Genomic DNA, 18,930 nt, shown 5'->3' with positions numbered 1-18,930 from the left:
AAAAATGTATAACTTATGACCAACTTCAATTCTAGAAATTTCTCTTACAGATAAATGTATCAAATGTGTTAAGAAACATATGTGGACATTCCCTGTAATACTGGTTGTAGCAGTTTAAAAATATTCAGACTCCAAATGGCCATAAAACATAATGATTAGTTATGATACAACTAAAAATGGATTATGTAGCAAATAAAAAGGCAGCAGTCTTTTTACATGTACTAATGTGTACATGTATGTATATTTAATGAAAAGATTAAGTGGCAGAAAAGTCTGTATAGGATAATTCAATTTGCACAGTGTAGGAAATATACACAAATACATAAAATCAAAGTTATGTACGTGCACAGAAAATTTCTGAAAAGTTATGTAAGATTTTTAATGAAGGTTATTTCTAGTGACCAAATTTGGAGAAAGGGCAATTTGAGACTTTTGGCATCACACCTTCCTTTACATTCTACACGAACAGCTTCAATAGCACCTTTATAAAGGACTTACACACACACACACACACACACACACACGCCTCTGTGATTATCACTGAGGAGAACCCTAAAAGCTGTAATAAGGAGTCAAACATACACTTCTTAATTGTCATCTTGGCCACGAGCCAAATTTCTAAAAGTGGCTCCTTCGTAGTTTTTCTCCTCTGAAAATCTCCACCTTATAGAAAAGTTGCAAATATGGTAAAACATCTATTTCTGAACCATAAATAACTCCTGACACCCCAACACCCGGCAAGACATTAGCATTTCCTACAAAGACATCCCTACTGCAATCATATCAGGACACTAACACTGAAAAGTTAATACCTAATCCTCAGACCCCATTTAAGTTCTGCCAGCTAATTCCTAAGTGTCCTTTTCACCACAAAGGCCCAGCTGCCACCACAGCTCATCATGGTGTTAAGAGGTCAGGCCCTGTAGTTTGTGGAATGGTCCCGATGTGGGTCTGTCTGATGTTTCCTCACAGCAGGAATGTAACAGGGCTAGGCTGTGTTCTTTTGCTACAGCCTACTGTGTGCTAATTCTGACTGACCCCCTCACTCATCAAGTTCAAGTTAGGGATTAAAGTGGTATCTGTCAGGTTTCTCCACTCTAAAGCCACTCTTCCTCCCTTTATGAATAATAAGCATTATTTTGTGGGAAAGGACTTTGATACTGTAAATATCCTCAAATGTTCAATCTATTCATTTATTATTTACATTAACACGGACTCATGGTTTCCTATTTTATTCAATATTACTGTTTTATTTATTTAGATGTTCGATTTGCTCCAGATCTGACCACTAGGAGCCCCTTCAAACTGGCTTCTGTGTCCTTTTGACCAAACCACTTAATTCTTTGAGCACTTCCTTGCTTTTGGGTACAAGAGGCTCATCTTGTACTTTTCCTGCCCTGGCCCTGCAATCGGCTTTTTCTCCAAGGAGCCCTAGTTGTGCTCCCTGGTGGAGAATGGTATCGTAAGTCAAGCTCGGGACACCAGGTATTCCCACTGCTACAGGCTACGGCTGCTTCCAGACCCTTTCTTTCTTTCCTTTCTTCTTTTTATATGTTTATTTATTTACTGTGAGAGGAGCACAAAGGAGTCACGAGTTGGGGAGGGGCAGAGATAGGGAGAGAGAGAAAACCAAGCAGGCTCCACACTGTCGGCACAGAGACCGACGTGGGTGGGGCTTGAACCTACAAACAGGGAGATCATGACCTGAGCCAGATGCTTAACTGTCGAGCCACCCAGGTGCCCCCAGAACCCTTTCAATAAACTGAGCCAGGGAATATATGTGTACACACACAACCGTATTTCTGTATCTTCCTATGTATACCCCAAATCATGATACACCCAATATCTTTAATTCCAATCAGACACTCCAGGGTTCATTCTAGTTTTCTTCTTCTCTATAGTGTAACTCCCTTCTCCAACAGAGAGACACTTGGTCCTCACTATTCTTAACATACTAATTAGGTCAACTCCCCGTGGTAATGCTTTCCCACTGTTGCCCTACCCACCTCCCGTGTACGTGCCCTCCTGACGCCAGCAGAGCCCGAATGCCCTGCCAGCCGCCTCTCAGGTGCACGCCCTCTGACACACTGTGCCAGCCTCTCAGCACCATCCCCATGACTGAATGACTCCTCCTTCCACTTGGGGTCCCTTTGCTAGTCCATTAGGGCACACCCCCTAAAACCACTGCTGCTGACTGCCTTGCTCTGTTCCACTGAGTGGCTTTATGACTTTCTTGTTCAGGAGGGGCGGGGGGAAAAGAGGACAGGAACTGATGATCACTCTTTAAAAGTCAAGTCCTACAAAGAACCTAGACACTCATATTCCTGAGACTTGAACCATAGTTTAGCATAGCTCCCAGAGCACACATGCATTAAGTTTTAAAGTAACAGATTAAGCTGAATAATAAATACCTGAGAACGTGGGAGAGTATTTCAGAAATAGTACCGGGGGAGGAAAACCAGATCTATCAGCTACGAACAAACTATAAAATTCTAATAATTAAAAAGTGATCCTGGAACAAGAATGAGATTGTCGCAAGGAAAAATCCATGAACAGGTTACATACCTAAGAATGAAGGAAATCAGTAATATAGGAAAGAATCAATTCACTGTTTGGAAAGAAAAATAGATTTAGATCCTGACTTCACTTGGTTTAACAATATAAATCCAAACTGATGAAAGGAACAATAAGAGAAACTATCACATACACAAAAAGTACACTGATCGTGTTTCAAAAGATGGATAGCCTCAAGCTTTTTTATTTTTTTATTTTTTTTATTTTTTCAACGTTTTTTATTTTTATTTTTGGGACAGAGAGAGACAGAGCATGAACAGGGGAGGGGCAGAGAGAGAGGGAGACACAGAATCGGAAACAGGCTCCAGGCTCCGAGCCATCAGCCCAGAGCCTGACGCGGGGCTCGAACTCACGGACCGCGAGATCGTGACCTGGCTGAAGTCGGACGCTTAACCGACTGCGCCACCCAGGCGCCCCTCAAGCTTTTTTAAATAAGTGAATATATGTGGCCCAAACTCAAAGGTTACCAAGTGACCAGCCAGTCTCATTCCTATTGCCAGAGCCCCTCTTCTTCCCTAGATGCAAGCCTCTCTGCTACTTTATTGCTTATTTTTCAGAGATAATCTTTGCACACAAACATGTACATATCCTTTAAAACGGCGACATTCTACTAGCTGTTCTCACCTTGCTCTTGCTCTCCATTGTTCTTTTTCAATAAGGCCACACGGTATTCCAGTGAATGAATGTCCCATGAGTTAACCAAGTCTCCATCAACATCTAGCTGTTTCTAGTCTTTTGTAGTCAAATATTACAACAGTAAACATCCTGAAACACTCATCTTTGCATACAGTGGGAATATACTTGTACGATACATTACAAGAAGTGGAAGTCGTCAAAAGTTATCTGCACTTAAGTTGTGATTTCGCCAAACGGCTTTCCATAGAAGTTTTACCAGTTTATGTAACTGGCCAAGAGTACCTACCAAACTTTTGGATCTTTGCATATTCAACAGGTTGAACAGAAACTCACGTAAGGTGAAAAACCTGTACGCTGAAAACTGTAAGACACTGAGACGACACAAATAAATGGGAAGATAGATAGTCCATGCTTACTGATTAGAAGAATATTGTTAAAATGTCTATACTTCCCAAAGCAATCTACAGATTCAATGTAATCCTATATCCAATAGTATTTTTCATAGAACTAAAACAAATCCCACTAAAACACATGGAACCAACAAAAACCCCAAACAGCCTAGGCAAACTTGAGAAAGATGAATAAAGCTAGAAGTATCACAATCCCAGATTTCAAACTACATTACAAAGCTCCAGTAATCAAAACAGTATGGTAACACAGATGCACAGTTCAATGGAACAGAATACAGAACCCATAAATAAACTCACACTTTTAAGGGCAATTAATTTATGACAAGGGACACAAGAACACACAACAGGAAAAAGACAGTCTCTTCAATAAATGGTACTGGGAAACTGCACAGCTTTGTGCAAAAGAATGAAACTGTACCATTTTCTTAAGCCATACACAAAAATTTGCGTGTAATAAACTCAAAATGGATTAAAGATCTAAATGTGAGATAGGAAACCATAAAACTTCTAAAAGGAAACATAGACAGTAAACTCTTGGACGCTGGCCTTAGTAATATTTGTCTGGATCGGTCTCCTCAGGCAAGGGAAACAAAAGCAAGAATAAACTATTGGGACTACATCAAAACAAAAAGCTTTTGCACAGGGGCACCTGGATGGCTCAGTTGGTTAAGCATCTGATTCTTGGTTTCAGCTGAGGTAATGATCTCATCAGGCTCAGCACTACTGGTGTGGAGCCTGCTTGAGATTCTCTCTCTGCCCCTTCCCCGTGCGTGCACGCGCACGCTCTCTCTCTCTCTCTTTCTCAAAATAAACTTAAAAAATAAAGCTTACACACAGCAAAAGCAATCATTAACAAAATGAAAAGGCAACCCTACTGAATGGGTGAAGAAATTTGCAAATGATATATCCAATAAGGGGCTAGTAACCAAAACATATAAAGAAAACTCAACACCAAAAAACCCACAAATAATCTGCTTAAAAATGGGCAGAGGACCTGAGCATATGTTTGCCAAAGAAAACACACTGATGGCCAACAGACACATGAAAAGGTGTTCAATATCACTAATCACCAGGGAAATGCAAATCAAAACCCAATGATATCATCCTATGCCAGTCAGAACGGCTAGTATCACAAAGACAAGAATAACAAGTGTTAGTGAGAATGTGGAGAAAAGGGAACCCTTATGCACTGTTGGTGGGAATGTAAATTGGTGCAGCCATTATGGAAAAGAGTAATGGAAAACAGTATGAAAGTGTCTTAAAATATTAAAAATACAAATATCATACAATCCAGTAATACCACTTCTGGATATTTAGCCAAAGAAAATGAGAACACTAATTTGAAGAGATACATGCAGCCCTGTATTTACTGCAGCCTTATTGAAAATAGCCAAGACATGGAGGCAACCTAAGTGCCCATCAATAGATGAATAAAGAAGATGTGGTATACAGAATGGAATATTACTCAGCCATTAAAAGAGAATGCCATCTTGCCATTTGGGACAACATGGATGCACCTAGAGGGTATTATATTAAGTGAAGTAAGCCTGAAAAAGACAAATACCATACGATTTCACTTATATGTGGAATCTAAAAAACCAATGAACAAACCAACAGAAACGGGCTCACATACAGAGAACAAACTGGTGGTTACCAAGGGGAGGGGGTAGAGGGATGGGTGAAATAGGCAAAGGGGACTAACAGGTACAAACTTCCAGTTATAAAATAAATAAGTCATGGGATGAAAAATAGAGCACAGACTATCGCCACTAATACTGTAATAACTCCGTATGGTGACAGATGGTAGCTACACAATTTGTGCTAAGTGTACTGTACTATACATAATTGTCAAATCACTGTTACATACCTGAAACTAACACAATATTGGATGTCAACTACATATTTCAATTAAAACTAAATTTGGAAAATTTTTAAAATTTTAATATTTATTTATTATTGAGTGAGACAGAGCATGAGCAGGGGAGGGGACACAGAATCCCAAGCAGGCTCCAGGCTCTGAGCTGTCAGCACAGAGCCCACCACAGGGCTCAAACCCACTGACCACAAGATCATGACCTGAGCCGAAGTCGGACGCTCAACCAGCTCAGCCACCCAGGTGCCCCTAAATTCAGAAAATTTTTAAATTAAAAATTTTTTAAATGTAGTAGCCACCTAAAAAATCAAAAGCCAAGGTTTTAATTTATATTTCTGATTATGAGCAGCTTTTCATATGTTCAAATGATGCCTAAAAGTCCAGTTTCTCTGTGCTATTTGTTCATATATGCTCCCATTTTTTCCCCTGCTTTGGACTATTAGTTTCCATTACATTATTGATTTTTAGGAGGTTTTTTTTTTAATAAGAAAGAAGTTATTATAAGTATTTTTTCCCTGAATTTGAAGTTTGTCTTCACTTTGTTTCTAGTATATTTTGTTCTTTAAATTATGTAGAAGTTGGATTTCTGAATACTTAAATTTCCATTTTTAGTGGTTTCTAGGTATCGTGATACTTAGTAAAAAATTTTTTCATACACATACTAGAAATTTCACGTTTTCTTTCTTGCATTTAAATCTCTGAGCCATCTAGATTTAACTTTGATGTAATGAATGACACATAGTTCCAGCCTAACTTTCCCCCCATATATCTACAGTGATGTACCTACCATTTAATAAACAACCTAGGAATGACTTTCTTTAGTGAAGAGATAAACAGAAACATAGAAACAAAGACTGACAAACCTAACAGAATATTTTAAACTTCATTTCAAAAATCATCACTAACTGGGTGACTGAATGGCTCAGTTAAGCGTCTGACTCCTGACTTCAGCTCAGGTCATGATCTCACAGTTCGTGAGTTTTGAGCCCCGCATTAGGCCTGCATTGCCAGAGCAGAGCCTGCTTGGGATTCTGTCTCCTCTTCTCTCTGCCCCTCCCCTGCTTGCTCTCTCTCTCTCCAAATAAATAAACTTAAAAAAAAAAAAAAAATCATCACTAACTTAAAAATACTATATTACTAAAGATAAGTTGTAAAAACCACTAAGATTCAAAAAGATAAATTGATAAAGGACAGATGATCTTACAAAATATAAAAATGGCTAAACTTACAAAAAAGATACTGAATTTCACTAATAAAGAAAATGAAAATTAAGCCAATGAGATCATCATTCACCTGTCAAATTAGCAAATATTTTTAAGTGATACTCAAAGCTAGTCAAGCTGTGATAAACAAGGAAGTTCAAACACTAAGAACATGTACTCCTACTTACATAACTTTTTCATTAAAATAATAATAATATATGTGTTATTAGGGATCCTAAAAGAGGATCCTACTCTTTAAATCAGTAAATCAATTTCAAAGAATCTCTCTTCAGTAATTACTCATAAATCTGGAAAATGTTTTAGGCACAAAAATGGTCAAAACTCTGGAAAACACCCCAGAAAATGGTCTTTCTCCCTCAAAACAGAGAGAGAGTCAGAGGAATGATGTACGGCCAGATGGGGAAGATATTCTGCAGCCACTCGAAATGATCTTGAAGAATTAAATAAAAAATGCTTAGAATTTGAGAACATAGGATAGAAAACTGCACATCTAATATTACAGGCAAGACAAAAAAAAAAGGAAAAATGAAAAAGGCCAATATTAAGTTATCTGAATAACTGTCATCTTTTCATTACTTTTCTGTGTCTTCCAAATGTTCTACGTCGAGCAGTTGTCAGGTTTACCAAGAAAGCCCCCAACTACCTAAATGCACTGAATGACCACATGGAACACTGTAACACACCAAGATTGTATTATATTTTATCACTCTGAATTGGAGCGGTATGCAATAGAACCCTGAGGCTACTACTGGTCAGCCACGGGATCTCGGGCAAGGTAAGGAGCTCGGTTTGAAGCCGAGGCCCAGCAGCACGCGGCGTCAGGCTGGAACAAAGCGCACCCTGAAGCCAGCACAGCCAGGGTAGCGGCACGCAGCGATCTGCTCCCGAAGACGTAAAGGTGCACACTCTGTGGCTCCCCACACCCCACAGGCTGCCATCCGGCATCCTCACTCCCTCTTCCAGCGCAGATTCTTCCCCCCCCGCCCCCCCCACCTGGTCCATGCTGCCAGATGCCCCTCCACACCCCCCGCCAAGTGTCACAGCTGGAGAAGCTCCCTCCTGAGCCACTTCAGAGGCAGTGGTCTGAGAGCCTGCTCGACGAGCACTCCACGGACCACGAGCATCTCTGCAGCCTACCGGAATCCCAGGACAGTGCCCACGGCGGGACTGTGGAGTCTGAATCTGCACCCCAACGACATCCCCAGGGACGCACAAGCCCGTGACTTCTGAGTAGCACAGGAGACCCAGGAATTCAACCAACTCTTCCTCACCGTCACCACCCACCCTCGCCGGTCTCATCCCTGGAAAGCTGTGACCACGCCCTAGCGCTCCTGTTCTTTCTCTGAACCTTCCCTGCCGCGCCCTCTGCGAGGCCCCACGGATCCGGGCTCTTCAAGGAACAGATCTGCACCTCCTTACTCAGACCAAAATCCCACTAGCCCCTGGGGTCTGGCTGTCCTCACGGCCCGTTCGGGTGGGGTGCTCATTCCCCACTCACAAGGGCTGCAAGGGTGGGGGCACCCCCTCAAGGCCGCCTTTCAGCCACTCCGCCTGCCAAGGTGGTCACGCACCTACCTTCTGGTCGTGTTCCCACATTCGTACTCAGCTTGGCCCCCGCCTGTCTCCTCCACCCCCAGCGTTCCACAGTCCTGGGGGAGTTCAAACTCCACACGGGTGAGCAGCAAACCCTTCGAGCTCTCTGCTTGGCTGCCTTTCCACCAGTGACCTCTGTCTTCCACCTCCTCTCTTATTCCAGTCATTTACTTCCACACGCACATCCTGGACCTTGTCACACGATGAACAGATGGACACCCTCTCCTTCCCAGATTGGGGCTTCTCTCCGTCGAGGAGTAAACACTCACCCCTTCTCCCCAGCCCCACCCAACCTGAAAAGGCTCACGGGTGCCCCCCCCCCCCCCACCCCGTCAGAGGCAGAGGGCCGCTATACTAAACGACGCCCATCTCTGCTCACCTCTGCCTCAGCAAGGCTACTTCACTGGGCCGCCTCAGACTCCGCTCAGAGGCCAGACAGCAAGTCCCACTCAAGCCCTGACTCGAAGCCACAGATGTTCCGACGCTGCGTTTCCTCATTTTACTTACTAATAACTGTAAGTTTCCAATAAAACAGCATTTGTTTCCTCGGCCATTACTCCTTAATTTCTCTCCCCTAAAGGGAAGCCCTCAGAGAGGGGCGAGCAAAACAATTACCACCCACTGCGGAGACCACACCCCAAACCTCTAACAGTCACCGGGGACTCTCTCACCTCCGAACGCCCTAACCCACACAGTTCAGGCTCGTTTCAACTTGATTCTGTCTGCCTACTTACTTGCTTACTCCCTGACACCTCTTCTCCAGCTGCGGTTCACTCTACGGTCAGACTCCATCTTCGCTCTGTGAATGTGTCCAAAAACCTCACACTCTTCCCTAAATTCCCTTGCCCCACCTGTCCCTTCATCACATCCAAGAACGTCCTTATCCAACGACCTGCTATCCTAACACTTGAACCTGAAATGCTCGCAAGATGTTTTCAAAATCCACACAGCACGACAGACTGACACCGCTATCATTTACTGACACTCAATGGGCTCCAAACCTGGCCAGCTTACGGGGTTTCCTTTATCGGGTTGTTCGTCACCCTCCCCCGCAACTACCGTTTAAGTCCCTTTTGCTCTCAAACACTTGATCCCCGCGCCCCCCCCCCCCATATCCACTCTTAAGCAAACTCTTACTTTAGGAAAAAAAATACAAGCCATCAGGCAAGAGATCCTTCAACTTCCCATCATGAAACAAGTACATTTACCCACATCCACACCCGTCCTGCCCACACAGGACCTTGTGCCACAGTTGCTGAGCTCGCCGGTGTGTTCACCTCTTCGTCACGGCCCGGGCACGCAGGGTGCTCCGGGGGCCGACCCACCCCTGGGCCTCAGCCAGCGTGGACACACCATCACCGGGCCGAGCCATCACCGGGCCGAGCCATCACCGCTGCAAGCTCGCCGCCGGACAGAAGAGCAGGCGTGCGAGGGAGTGTTCATCTCCCTTCACCTTCCAACCTGTTAGCCTGATCTTCCGTCTTACTTGACAACTTAGAACAAAAAACATTTCCCAAGTTGAGTTCTTGGACAAGGAACCCTTCCAATAAATATTTTATGGAGAAAATAGGAGGTTCACTGAATGTCTGCAGATTTTAGAAGCAATTATTCATGTTATCAGAGAGCCAAAAAAGTCCAACGATAAAAGTAATTAGCTTGATGTTTCCTGCTGTGAGCCTAGACCTAAAATAACATGTAGATAAAAAGTCCATTTTAAAAAGTACTCCAGGGGCGCCTGGGTGGCGCAGTCGGCTAAGCGTCCGACTTCAGCCAGGTCACGATCTCGCGGTATGTGAGTTCGAGCCCCGCGTCGGGCTCTGGGCTGATGGCTCGGAGCCTGGAGCCTGTTTCCGATTCTGTGTCTCCCTCTCTCTCTGCCCCTCCCCCGTTCATGCTCTGTCTCTCTCTGTGCCAAAAATAAAAAAAAAAAACAAAAAAAAAACGTTGAAAAAAAAAAAAAAAATTAAAAAAAAAAAAAAAGTACTCCACAGCAAAAATCTCTTGTCACCTCCCTCAAACTCCGTTCTAAGTCCTCCACTGCCGACGAACCTGTCTGTGATGCTGTGGTGACAGCATCAGGTAAACTGTTACCTTAGGATGGGCTCTAGGTCAGGATGTCGCCGTTCTTCCCTTTTCAACGAACCCTGATTCAGGGCTCTTAAGATGGTCTTGTCAAAAGTCTCGGAAGACACTTCCTTTGGGAGCTAGAAAAGAAAAACCACAAGGCCAATGTTAAGTTTCTCACTTACTGCTAAGTATGTTACAAACCAGAGGCATAAAGGGAGACAAACGTCTCTTGCTCGGTAATCATCCCAAAGCAGTTCCTCTCTACATCTTCAAGACATAGGCCCCGTACTGAAGCAGCATAGATCTTTCTACTAGGAAAGTCTTCTGCCTTCTGGGCACACATCGGGGCTCTGCAAAGGTGCAGAATAACCCCGGCAGGATTCGGTGTGCTTCTGGGACACGCCTGCATATCCCTCACATTCTAAGTTCCACATGCCACACGAAAATGACACCCACGCCAAGGTTCTTTAGTTAAACGGAACATTCTGCATAGCGTAGCTACAATTATTTTAATCCTCAAATAGTACTCCGTGAAGTGTTATCCCTGCATTTATAGTGATCACCTTAGTACCTCCTGTTTCACATCTGAATCCCAGGCAATGTCACACCACCAGTGCTATGCACCAAATAAAAAGAAACACGGGGTGAAAATTCTCAATCCTGCTTACATAAAAAGCACTAATTGAAGGGTTAGGAACCTTTCCCTCAACATGATGAAGGTGCCCTCACAGCAATGGACCAGAAACCACAGACACACACACACACGCACAAAATAATCGCTGGGCCAAGAAAGTTTTTATTTAAAAAACAAAATTTACGTCATTCTGTTTATTAACTAGCTTCTTAAAATTCCTAATAAATTGATTTATAAGATTAGCTTTCTGATGTTTGAAACTTGACTTCTGATGGTCTTTACACAATGAACTCCTGGATTACCGGTACTTTCACTAACATTAAGAGAACCATTCACGCAGTATCGAAAGCGCTGCAGGAACAGAACAATCTACACAAATTGTCTGTTTACGTGTTGAACTGGAGAACCCAAAGCAAGTATTCTTTTGACAAACAAGCGTTTTGAGTCAACGATTCCGAAATGGAAAATTTAACAACAGCAGCATAAAGCATTACTCATTTTAGGCAGTGAGACTATGGCATCAAGATGTTTCGTCAGAACGAAGCTCTTCCTGGTTCTTTTATAACCCGGTAAGGCTGAGGGCCCTGCTGGCCACGCACCACTGTGGAGGGCATGTCCTCTGATCACTAACAGGAAGAAACCAGTTCTGCATCTACACATTTCCCAAAAAATGGCTATTTCAACATTTACACTTAAATACTATTTTAATACAGATTAAGGACACTAGGCATATTTCATATTGCCCATTTTAAACATATCTCCTGAATTTCTGTACACAGCCAAAGAAAACCTGCTTCAGTGGGGAACTATGTTTCCACTATCGAATCACTGATGGTTCTTCTAAGTGCAGGAAGGCAAGAGTATATAAATTTTCACCTAGTCAATGACTGTTCATGTGATTGGGCAGAGTGCGGATATGCAGTCATCAGTATTTGCAAAACGCTTTATTTTCAAGTGGTTTTTATCTTCAATTTCCAAGGACTATTTCCAGTCCTAGAGGAAGGCACATTTGCTAAAAATACAGCTTTAAATCATGTCTCTTCTATTCTAGTCCCTTCTGAATTTCCTCACCTCTCGGTCTTCCTTCCAGTACCCAGACTCCCAGAGCTGGGCCCCGGCTCAGCCTTGAACCAGCTCACACTACTGAAAGATCGTTCTCCTCACTGTTACAAGCTTCTCTTTAAAAACACTGAGGCCTAATGGAGAACCATCTACAAAACCCCATTACAATCGACTTTTTGTAACTCTTCTCGTTCAACACTCATTCAATCAACAAATATTCAAATCGAACCCTGTCCCAGGTACTGTTTTAGGCACTGTGGATATAGCAGTGAAAGATGCAACAAAAACCCTGCCTCCATGGAGCTGCCATTCTCGCAATGAGAAACAGACAGGTGTCAGATGCGGTTTCTAAGCGGCAACAGCAGGGGAAGGGGGCTTGGATGCGAGGACAGAGGCTGCCATATACACGGAGGAAAAAAGGACTGGAAAGCACTGACCTCAAACTCACTCTTCCACATTATAGCAAACAGTAAGTGCAGTTAAACAGCATCTACAAAAGTTAAAGGTTGTTAGTATGTACAGGCTATCAAAAGGACAGGTTTTGCTCTTAACTTTTGTAGATGATTTTAAAAGGAAGGTAAAAAGGTGAAAAGATATGTGGTTGACTTGAGGGGATATTTTATAATAGGCAATTAGCCTCGAAGCATACAATGTTGCCAATCTTTTAACGTAACTTGATATGGCATCTGTCCTACTTCAGAAAAATTCTATGTTCAAATGTTGGCTAACTGGGAGGGAGGATCTATGTTCAAACGTTGGCTAACTGGGAGGATCATAACCATGATTCTTAAGACTGAATCAGTTATTGGGGGCTGTCTTTTTTTAGAGCACTTGAGCTTTCAGAAAAATTGCAGGACTGAAAAAATGAAATCTGTCAAGACAAAGAACCAGCTGAAGCTTAGGGAAACCCAAGAGGAGAGACTCTGCCGGGTGCCAGGCCCCAGGCTGGCAGCCGGTCATGTGCTCTCTCATTAAGTCTCTCAGCACCACGCAGGATAGGCTGGTAGCACCCCCACCCTAACACGTTAGGTAACTGGCCTTGACGGGTGGCACCGCAAGGTATTTCAGCCTTAGCCTCTATATCCCTGCAACTTACCATCGAGCATTAGAATTCTGTCATGGGAAGGGCAACACAAGAAAAAGAAACAAAGCACGCTGCTCTCTGACCCAAATGACACCTGCTCATGACGACCTGCCCTTAAACCTTGATAGATTTACTCTGTTGAGATGGAACAGTCGGACATAAACAGAACAGATGTTGTAAGTGCACGTGCAGCCGTGGTCCAGGGCGGCCCTCCCAGATGCCTTCAACAGGCAGACCGCCAGCGGGGAGCTATCGTCTCCTTTCTCTGGAAGACAGCGCGCACACACCCGGTCCTCCCACGGCTCCCTCTCCTTCCTCACCACGCTGTCTACAGCCTACGGCTCACAAGCTTATGACCTTCGACAAGTGGAAATGCACGGCCCTCGCATCTTTACACGCAGTTAGGTCACTATCCTGAAGTAACAGAAGGCATTCTCATCCCTGAACCAAGAGGTCCCGGTTCAGAGTGAGCTGCAGGAAAATATTCAAGCTGTCCCTGGGTATTTCCAGCGGAACAAACACTGACAGTCCATCCAACAATGTCCTCCTTAGAGCCAGCACTACCACGCTGCCCCAAGTTCCGCAAGCTGGGGACGAAGAGCCTCTTTCAGCTGTAAGAATGGAGACCCACAATTTAAAAACCAGCACCGTCCTGAAAATTTCAGATGTTGTAAGTTCAATAACCACATCACACCTTGACCCAAAAGTCAGTAACTGAGTTGGGAAAGTTTCCTGTTTCTGGACTTTGTTTTATCTCCTTATTAACAAGAAACTTTAAAATACATTTGCTTATTGTAAAATAGCGAAGGTACTGGTTAACCATTTAAACCTGTTTCCTCCTTTTAAAACTGAGCTCTATCCATACACACTTCAATAAAATGAAATTAGCGTCAAAGGAACAGGCACGAATTTGAACAAAATGACTTAAGAAACCTTTTACTTCTGCAAATCTGTATGTTTCCACGATCCCTTATTCTCAATACCCTGTGTCTCTATCACAAGGGGAAGCCGGAACTCAAAGAAGGAATCGATGGACACGTGTTTAAGGAAATCCACAGACGGAGCCGAAGAGCTGTCACCTCTAAGAACCACAACAAATCCTAACAAGCCTCAACTCATTTTGCAGACACACTCTTCCACAAGAAGTACCCTTGCAAGCAGCCACCATTAATAGTTATCTCGGCAAGGAACCAGGGATCAGGTTCCTTTTTTTTTTTTAACGTGGAAAATCCTTCGTTTCCTTGTATCGGTAATGTAAGAAAATTTACGTTTAGAGTAACAGGACATTTTGTACAGACAGTGGAGAGTTCTAAGTCAACCTTTATATAACGTGGTTAAATCTTCTTGGTGTCTGTTTTGATATTGAGGTTTTTGGTTCTACATATTATGTAAAAACCATTTTAACAACAAAATCTATAATTTTACCTTCAGTAGAAATTCTTGTAGTTCTTGGTGGGTTTTTGTTACTGTTGTGACTGAAAGATCAGACCAATTTACCTGATTTAAAAAAAACACACATATTATATGGTTATTTCTTAGGCGGGAACCAGATGAAAAAAAGCCATGTGTAAAACAAAGGGCCTTACTTAAATCTTAAGATTAACAATTAGAAATATAAAGTTAATCTGGCACTGTCAGAATTTCTTCAAAATTGTTAACGTTAACTGTACATTGACATATTCTACTCAAAAAACTTTAATAATTCCTTTCGAATCGCATGGTTCTTTTAAAAAGTTGCCTTTAAAAACGTGACTGTATTTTAGTAATTTTTCAAAAGGGAAAGTTGAAGGACTCTGAGATGATACCTGACGGTATTAAACTCTACACCAAGAAAGGTAAAAATTGTACCTCCTGGAACTTATTACATATAAATTCTTCAGAGAAGTAACTAGAGTTTACTGCCCCTCTGTGGTAAGTACTATAGTATTCTTTTTATGGGGATTTATGGCTTATGAAGAGATTTCATCTTTACCTCAATTCTTTAAAATCCTATTAAAGTGTGGAGGGCAGGTCTGACTACCTCCATTTTCAGATGGAGGAACTAAAATTCAAAATGGTTAATGTACTTAGACGTGACCCTAAGTGAGCAGAAGAGCCAGACTGGAATCTATTATGCCATTTTACCTCTCAGACACTTTGAATTTCATGGACTTGATGATGGTCCACTGATAAAGTGTACATTACAATTATCTGAGCCAAGTAGACACTCAAACTGTGCAAATGCCTAAGGCTCACCAAGTAATCATACCATTATTAATCAGATATTTAAGAATAGATGCAAAATTGTATCTACCAACCCTTAAAGCAAATATCCTTATTAACTGGCACATCTTTTAGATGTTTTTTAATTATTCAACGTTTGTTGAGCAGCTACTTATGTGAGACACTGTTCTCAGTGAAAGGGACACAGGAGGGGCCAAGACAGCCAAAGTCTCTGCTGGCTGAGGTCAGGGTCTAATTCGTGGAGACCCATTACAACAAATGAATATTTAAGAATTCCCATCAGTGAGCAGGGCTCCAGAGACAATGAACACGGCGTGGCACAGGAGCAGGACAGCACGTCAGAAGGGTGCCAAGCAAGACCTCACGGGAGGGAGCGTTTAAGCCAGGCTAGGACTTGAAGGGACATGAGCTGTGCCATGGTCTGGGGAAGACTGTTCCAGAGCTAAGCTGGGGATGAAAAAGGCTTTCGGGAAGGAACAAGCTAAGAGCTCCAGCAACAAAAGGAGAGCTAGTGTAACTGAACGAAGAGAGCACGGCGGCTTATGCCATGCGTTACAAAAAGGTTAAGTAAAACATTCGGAGATAAGGATTTAAAATTGTAAACTGAGGATACGTCTCCCACAAAGCAGAAGCCAGAGTTCTGAAATTCATTCACCAAACATACTAAGCAAGTCAGATATGGTGGGATGACGGAGGATGAAGATTCCTGCTCTCCATTAGATACTGACCAACTAGAGAGGAAAAACACGTAACCCAAATAGAAGAGTCTGGAAACTTTATGATGGTGGCATGCCTTGAATGAATGGAAACACATTCTGCTGGAGGATCAGAAATGACTTGGTGACAAAGGTACAGCTAAAGTGTGGCAAGCAATACCTTTGGGGAGGAACTGAAGTGAGGGAGCACAGAAACGTGGCGTCGGTCCGTCTGGCTTCAAGGCGTTCAGTCCAACCTCAGGAGAAAGGGCCAGACAGTGAAGCCCAAGCAGGGAGGAATAAGGAAGACGTGGACAAGGAATCCACATTACAGTCAACAGGCAAAAAGGAGACATGGGGAGTAACAGAGCCGGACTCTATGGTTAATTGGACAGCTGTCTGAAGGACAGCATGACAGGAAAGCAATTAGAGATGAGAGGACAAGGCAACAAAGGCCAGGGAATAAAACCTTCATGGAGAAAGAAGAGGAAGAGAAAAGTATCAGGGAAAAACCATTCCAGGAAAAGACAATGCCCGTGATCTTGATTTAAAAAACACTAGTGAAAATGCTTACTTTTACTTTTAAAGACACAACTTCCACCTTAAATCGAAGGCTCTTATTTATTTTGAATAAAATCGTCAGAGTAATTTCAATGTGACACAATTAAAAACTCAGCAAACCATGCAGTACATACTGAAAACAGTACATTCCCTTAGTAAGGACAAACTTACGTATACATACAGCTTCTTCTTAAATTAGCAAACCCACTGTAAGTTTTTCCAAAGATCAATTTTTCATTTTTCCCCACAAGGTCATTTAACAGTACACGAGACATCTGTTGGGGGAGAGAGGGGCTTACTTTGAAGGTGTACTCCCAATATTTGTCAGCCCTTTTTCTCTGGACTCCTTTCAACATTATCTTCTCGATGTGCACAGCTGAAAGAAAGAAAACATGCTGACGTGTTCTACAGAGACTAGACGCGTGTTTCAGTTACCCATTGACAAATGTTAAACAATTAAGCTATTTTATCTTCATCTTTACTACTGGTCTTAAACCATGAAAAAAACCAAAAAAAATGCAGAAGCATAGCAATGTGCCACTCATCCACAATTTTTTTCTATATCCATTCAGCATGCTGAGTGCCTAAAGAGTTTCAAGCATTCTGCTGAGCACCAAAAAAATAAAATAAAATGCACCTACAATAAAGATTCATTTTCTAGAGCACAGTCTTCAAAACTGCTTGTTATTCAAATTATCACAAACATAGCACTTTATTCAATTATTTATGCTTGGTAGGTATAAACCAAAAGAGGTATAGTTTTTGTTTACATTGAAAAAAAAAACCTTCAAAAGTAATGTATTAAACTGATAAAAAGTTCTTTCCAACTGGGAATTTAAAAATTGTTCAACATGACCCTTAATATCATATAATGGCATTACAAACGTTAAAACGAACTATGAAGGTTCACTATAGCAGAATTTTTCACAATGTATTACACAGATAAAATCGTGGTCATAAGTTACATTAGGAACTCTGAATTGAACTAGGTAAGACGATCAGCTTGTTAATGAAGAAGCAGGCAAATGTGCAATCCCCCGAATTACTCATGTTACACATCCTTTAATAAAAGTATCATCTTGGGGCACCTGGGTGGCTCAGTCAGTTAAGCCTCTGACTTTGTCTCAGGTCATGACCTCACGGTCCATGGGTTTGAGCCCCACGTCAGGCTCTGTGCTGACAGCTCAGGGCCTGGAGCCTGCTGTCTCCCTCTCTCTCTGCCCCTCTCCCATTCACGCGCTCTCTCTCTCTCTCTCTCTCAAAAATAAACATTAAAAAATTTTTTTAATTAAAAAAATAAATAACGAAAACATCATCTTTCAGGAAGTAAATCTCTTTACAAATTGAAGAGAGCCAGTCTACTAACCATAATATAAGGACTTAAGGGAGGAAAAAAAAAAACTGTTGCTCAGGGTATAAATAGAAGAAACAGCACTTAAGCAATAATGAGACTGGCAGTAATGAACAAGATAAAGGTCACAGGGAAGAAGTCAGGAGAGTGACTCCACAGACTGGGGTCCTGTTAAATTCAGGGGTCGGGAGATGGGAGAAGGAAAGGAAGGGATTTACTTGGAGAGGAAGAAGCTAAAATAGATGAAGCAGAAGACAGAAAGTAACAGAAGTATACAGGAAGAATGAAGATTGTTCTAGATCAGGGACTGCGGGCCATGAAACATAAGATACAGAAATTCACTGGTAAGCATTCATAACAGACCGAGGAGATACCATTACCAGGATTTTGTGCCAACCTTCCAAATATATAGTGTCCGATGGCCGCTTCTGGGATAATTCCCAACCCCCGCCGCCGTGGGTGAGAAATGTTGAGGACGGAAACGCAAGAAAATCTCAAAAGCCAGGTGAGAAGCCCACAACTCCTGACCAGCGGCAGCACAACAGCGGCTAAGTGGGGGAGGGGAGGGTCTGCCACTTTCAACAGCTTTCCTGCTACCTTCCATGAGGGATGATGCTATTTAAGAAAAACCGTCTGAACTAATCTACATTCAGAAATACAAAGCAGCTCCACTTCTGCAAACTGGCGGGCTAATAAGTAAGGGGCAGGGGACCACTAGGGCATTACGTGTAAGGGAACATGGCTGGGTCTTCGGCCTTGGTCTCAAGTTACCCCTGTCATGACCGATCGGAATCAAGAGGAGGGAGATGAAGTACAGTGGGGAATGGCTGGTAACAGGAGACCCTCCAACCCTCATAAATTGGAACTAAGAAGCACAGAGTACACACATTTGTTTAAAAATAAAGAACATAAGAAAAGTCACCTATAGTACCACCTTACGGTTG

General features: G+C 42.5%; 1 protein-coding gene across 4 annotated transcripts in view; it reads right to left on the bottom strand.

Moving 5' to 3' along the window:
* Positions 1 to 18,930, bottom strand: part of ZCCHC2 (zinc finger CCHC-type containing 2) — a 63,109-nt gene that overhangs the window by 27,155 nt on the left and 17,024 nt on the right. For all 4 annotated transcript variants that reach the window (XR_006210221.1, XM_042963198.1, XM_042963200.1 and 1 more), the window contains exons 3-5: positions 16,935 to 17,011; positions 14,582 to 14,653; positions 10,401 to 10,513 (exon numbers count right to left, since the gene is read on the bottom strand). Coding sequence is in view for 3 of the 4 variants with exons in the window: in XM_042963198.1 (XP_042819132.1) it covers positions 10,401 to 10,513; positions 14,582 to 14,653; positions 16,935 to 17,011 (262 nt within the window). In the remaining variant the exon portion in view is untranslated. The remainder of the gene's footprint in view (positions 1 to 10,400; positions 10,514 to 14,581; positions 14,654 to 16,934; positions 17,012 to 18,930) is intronic.

Source organism: Panthera tigris, chromosome D3 (genome assembly GCF_018350195.1).
Source record: "Panthera tigris isolate Pti1 chromosome D3, P.tigris_Pti1_mat1.1, whole genome shotgun sequence".
In the NCBI taxonomy this organism is placed as follows: domain Eukaryota; kingdom Metazoa; phylum Chordata; class Mammalia; order Carnivora; family Felidae; genus Panthera; species Panthera tigris.
The sequence above is the reverse complement of the archived record's forward strand: the minus strand, read 5'-3'. Positions and strand labels throughout refer to the sequence as shown.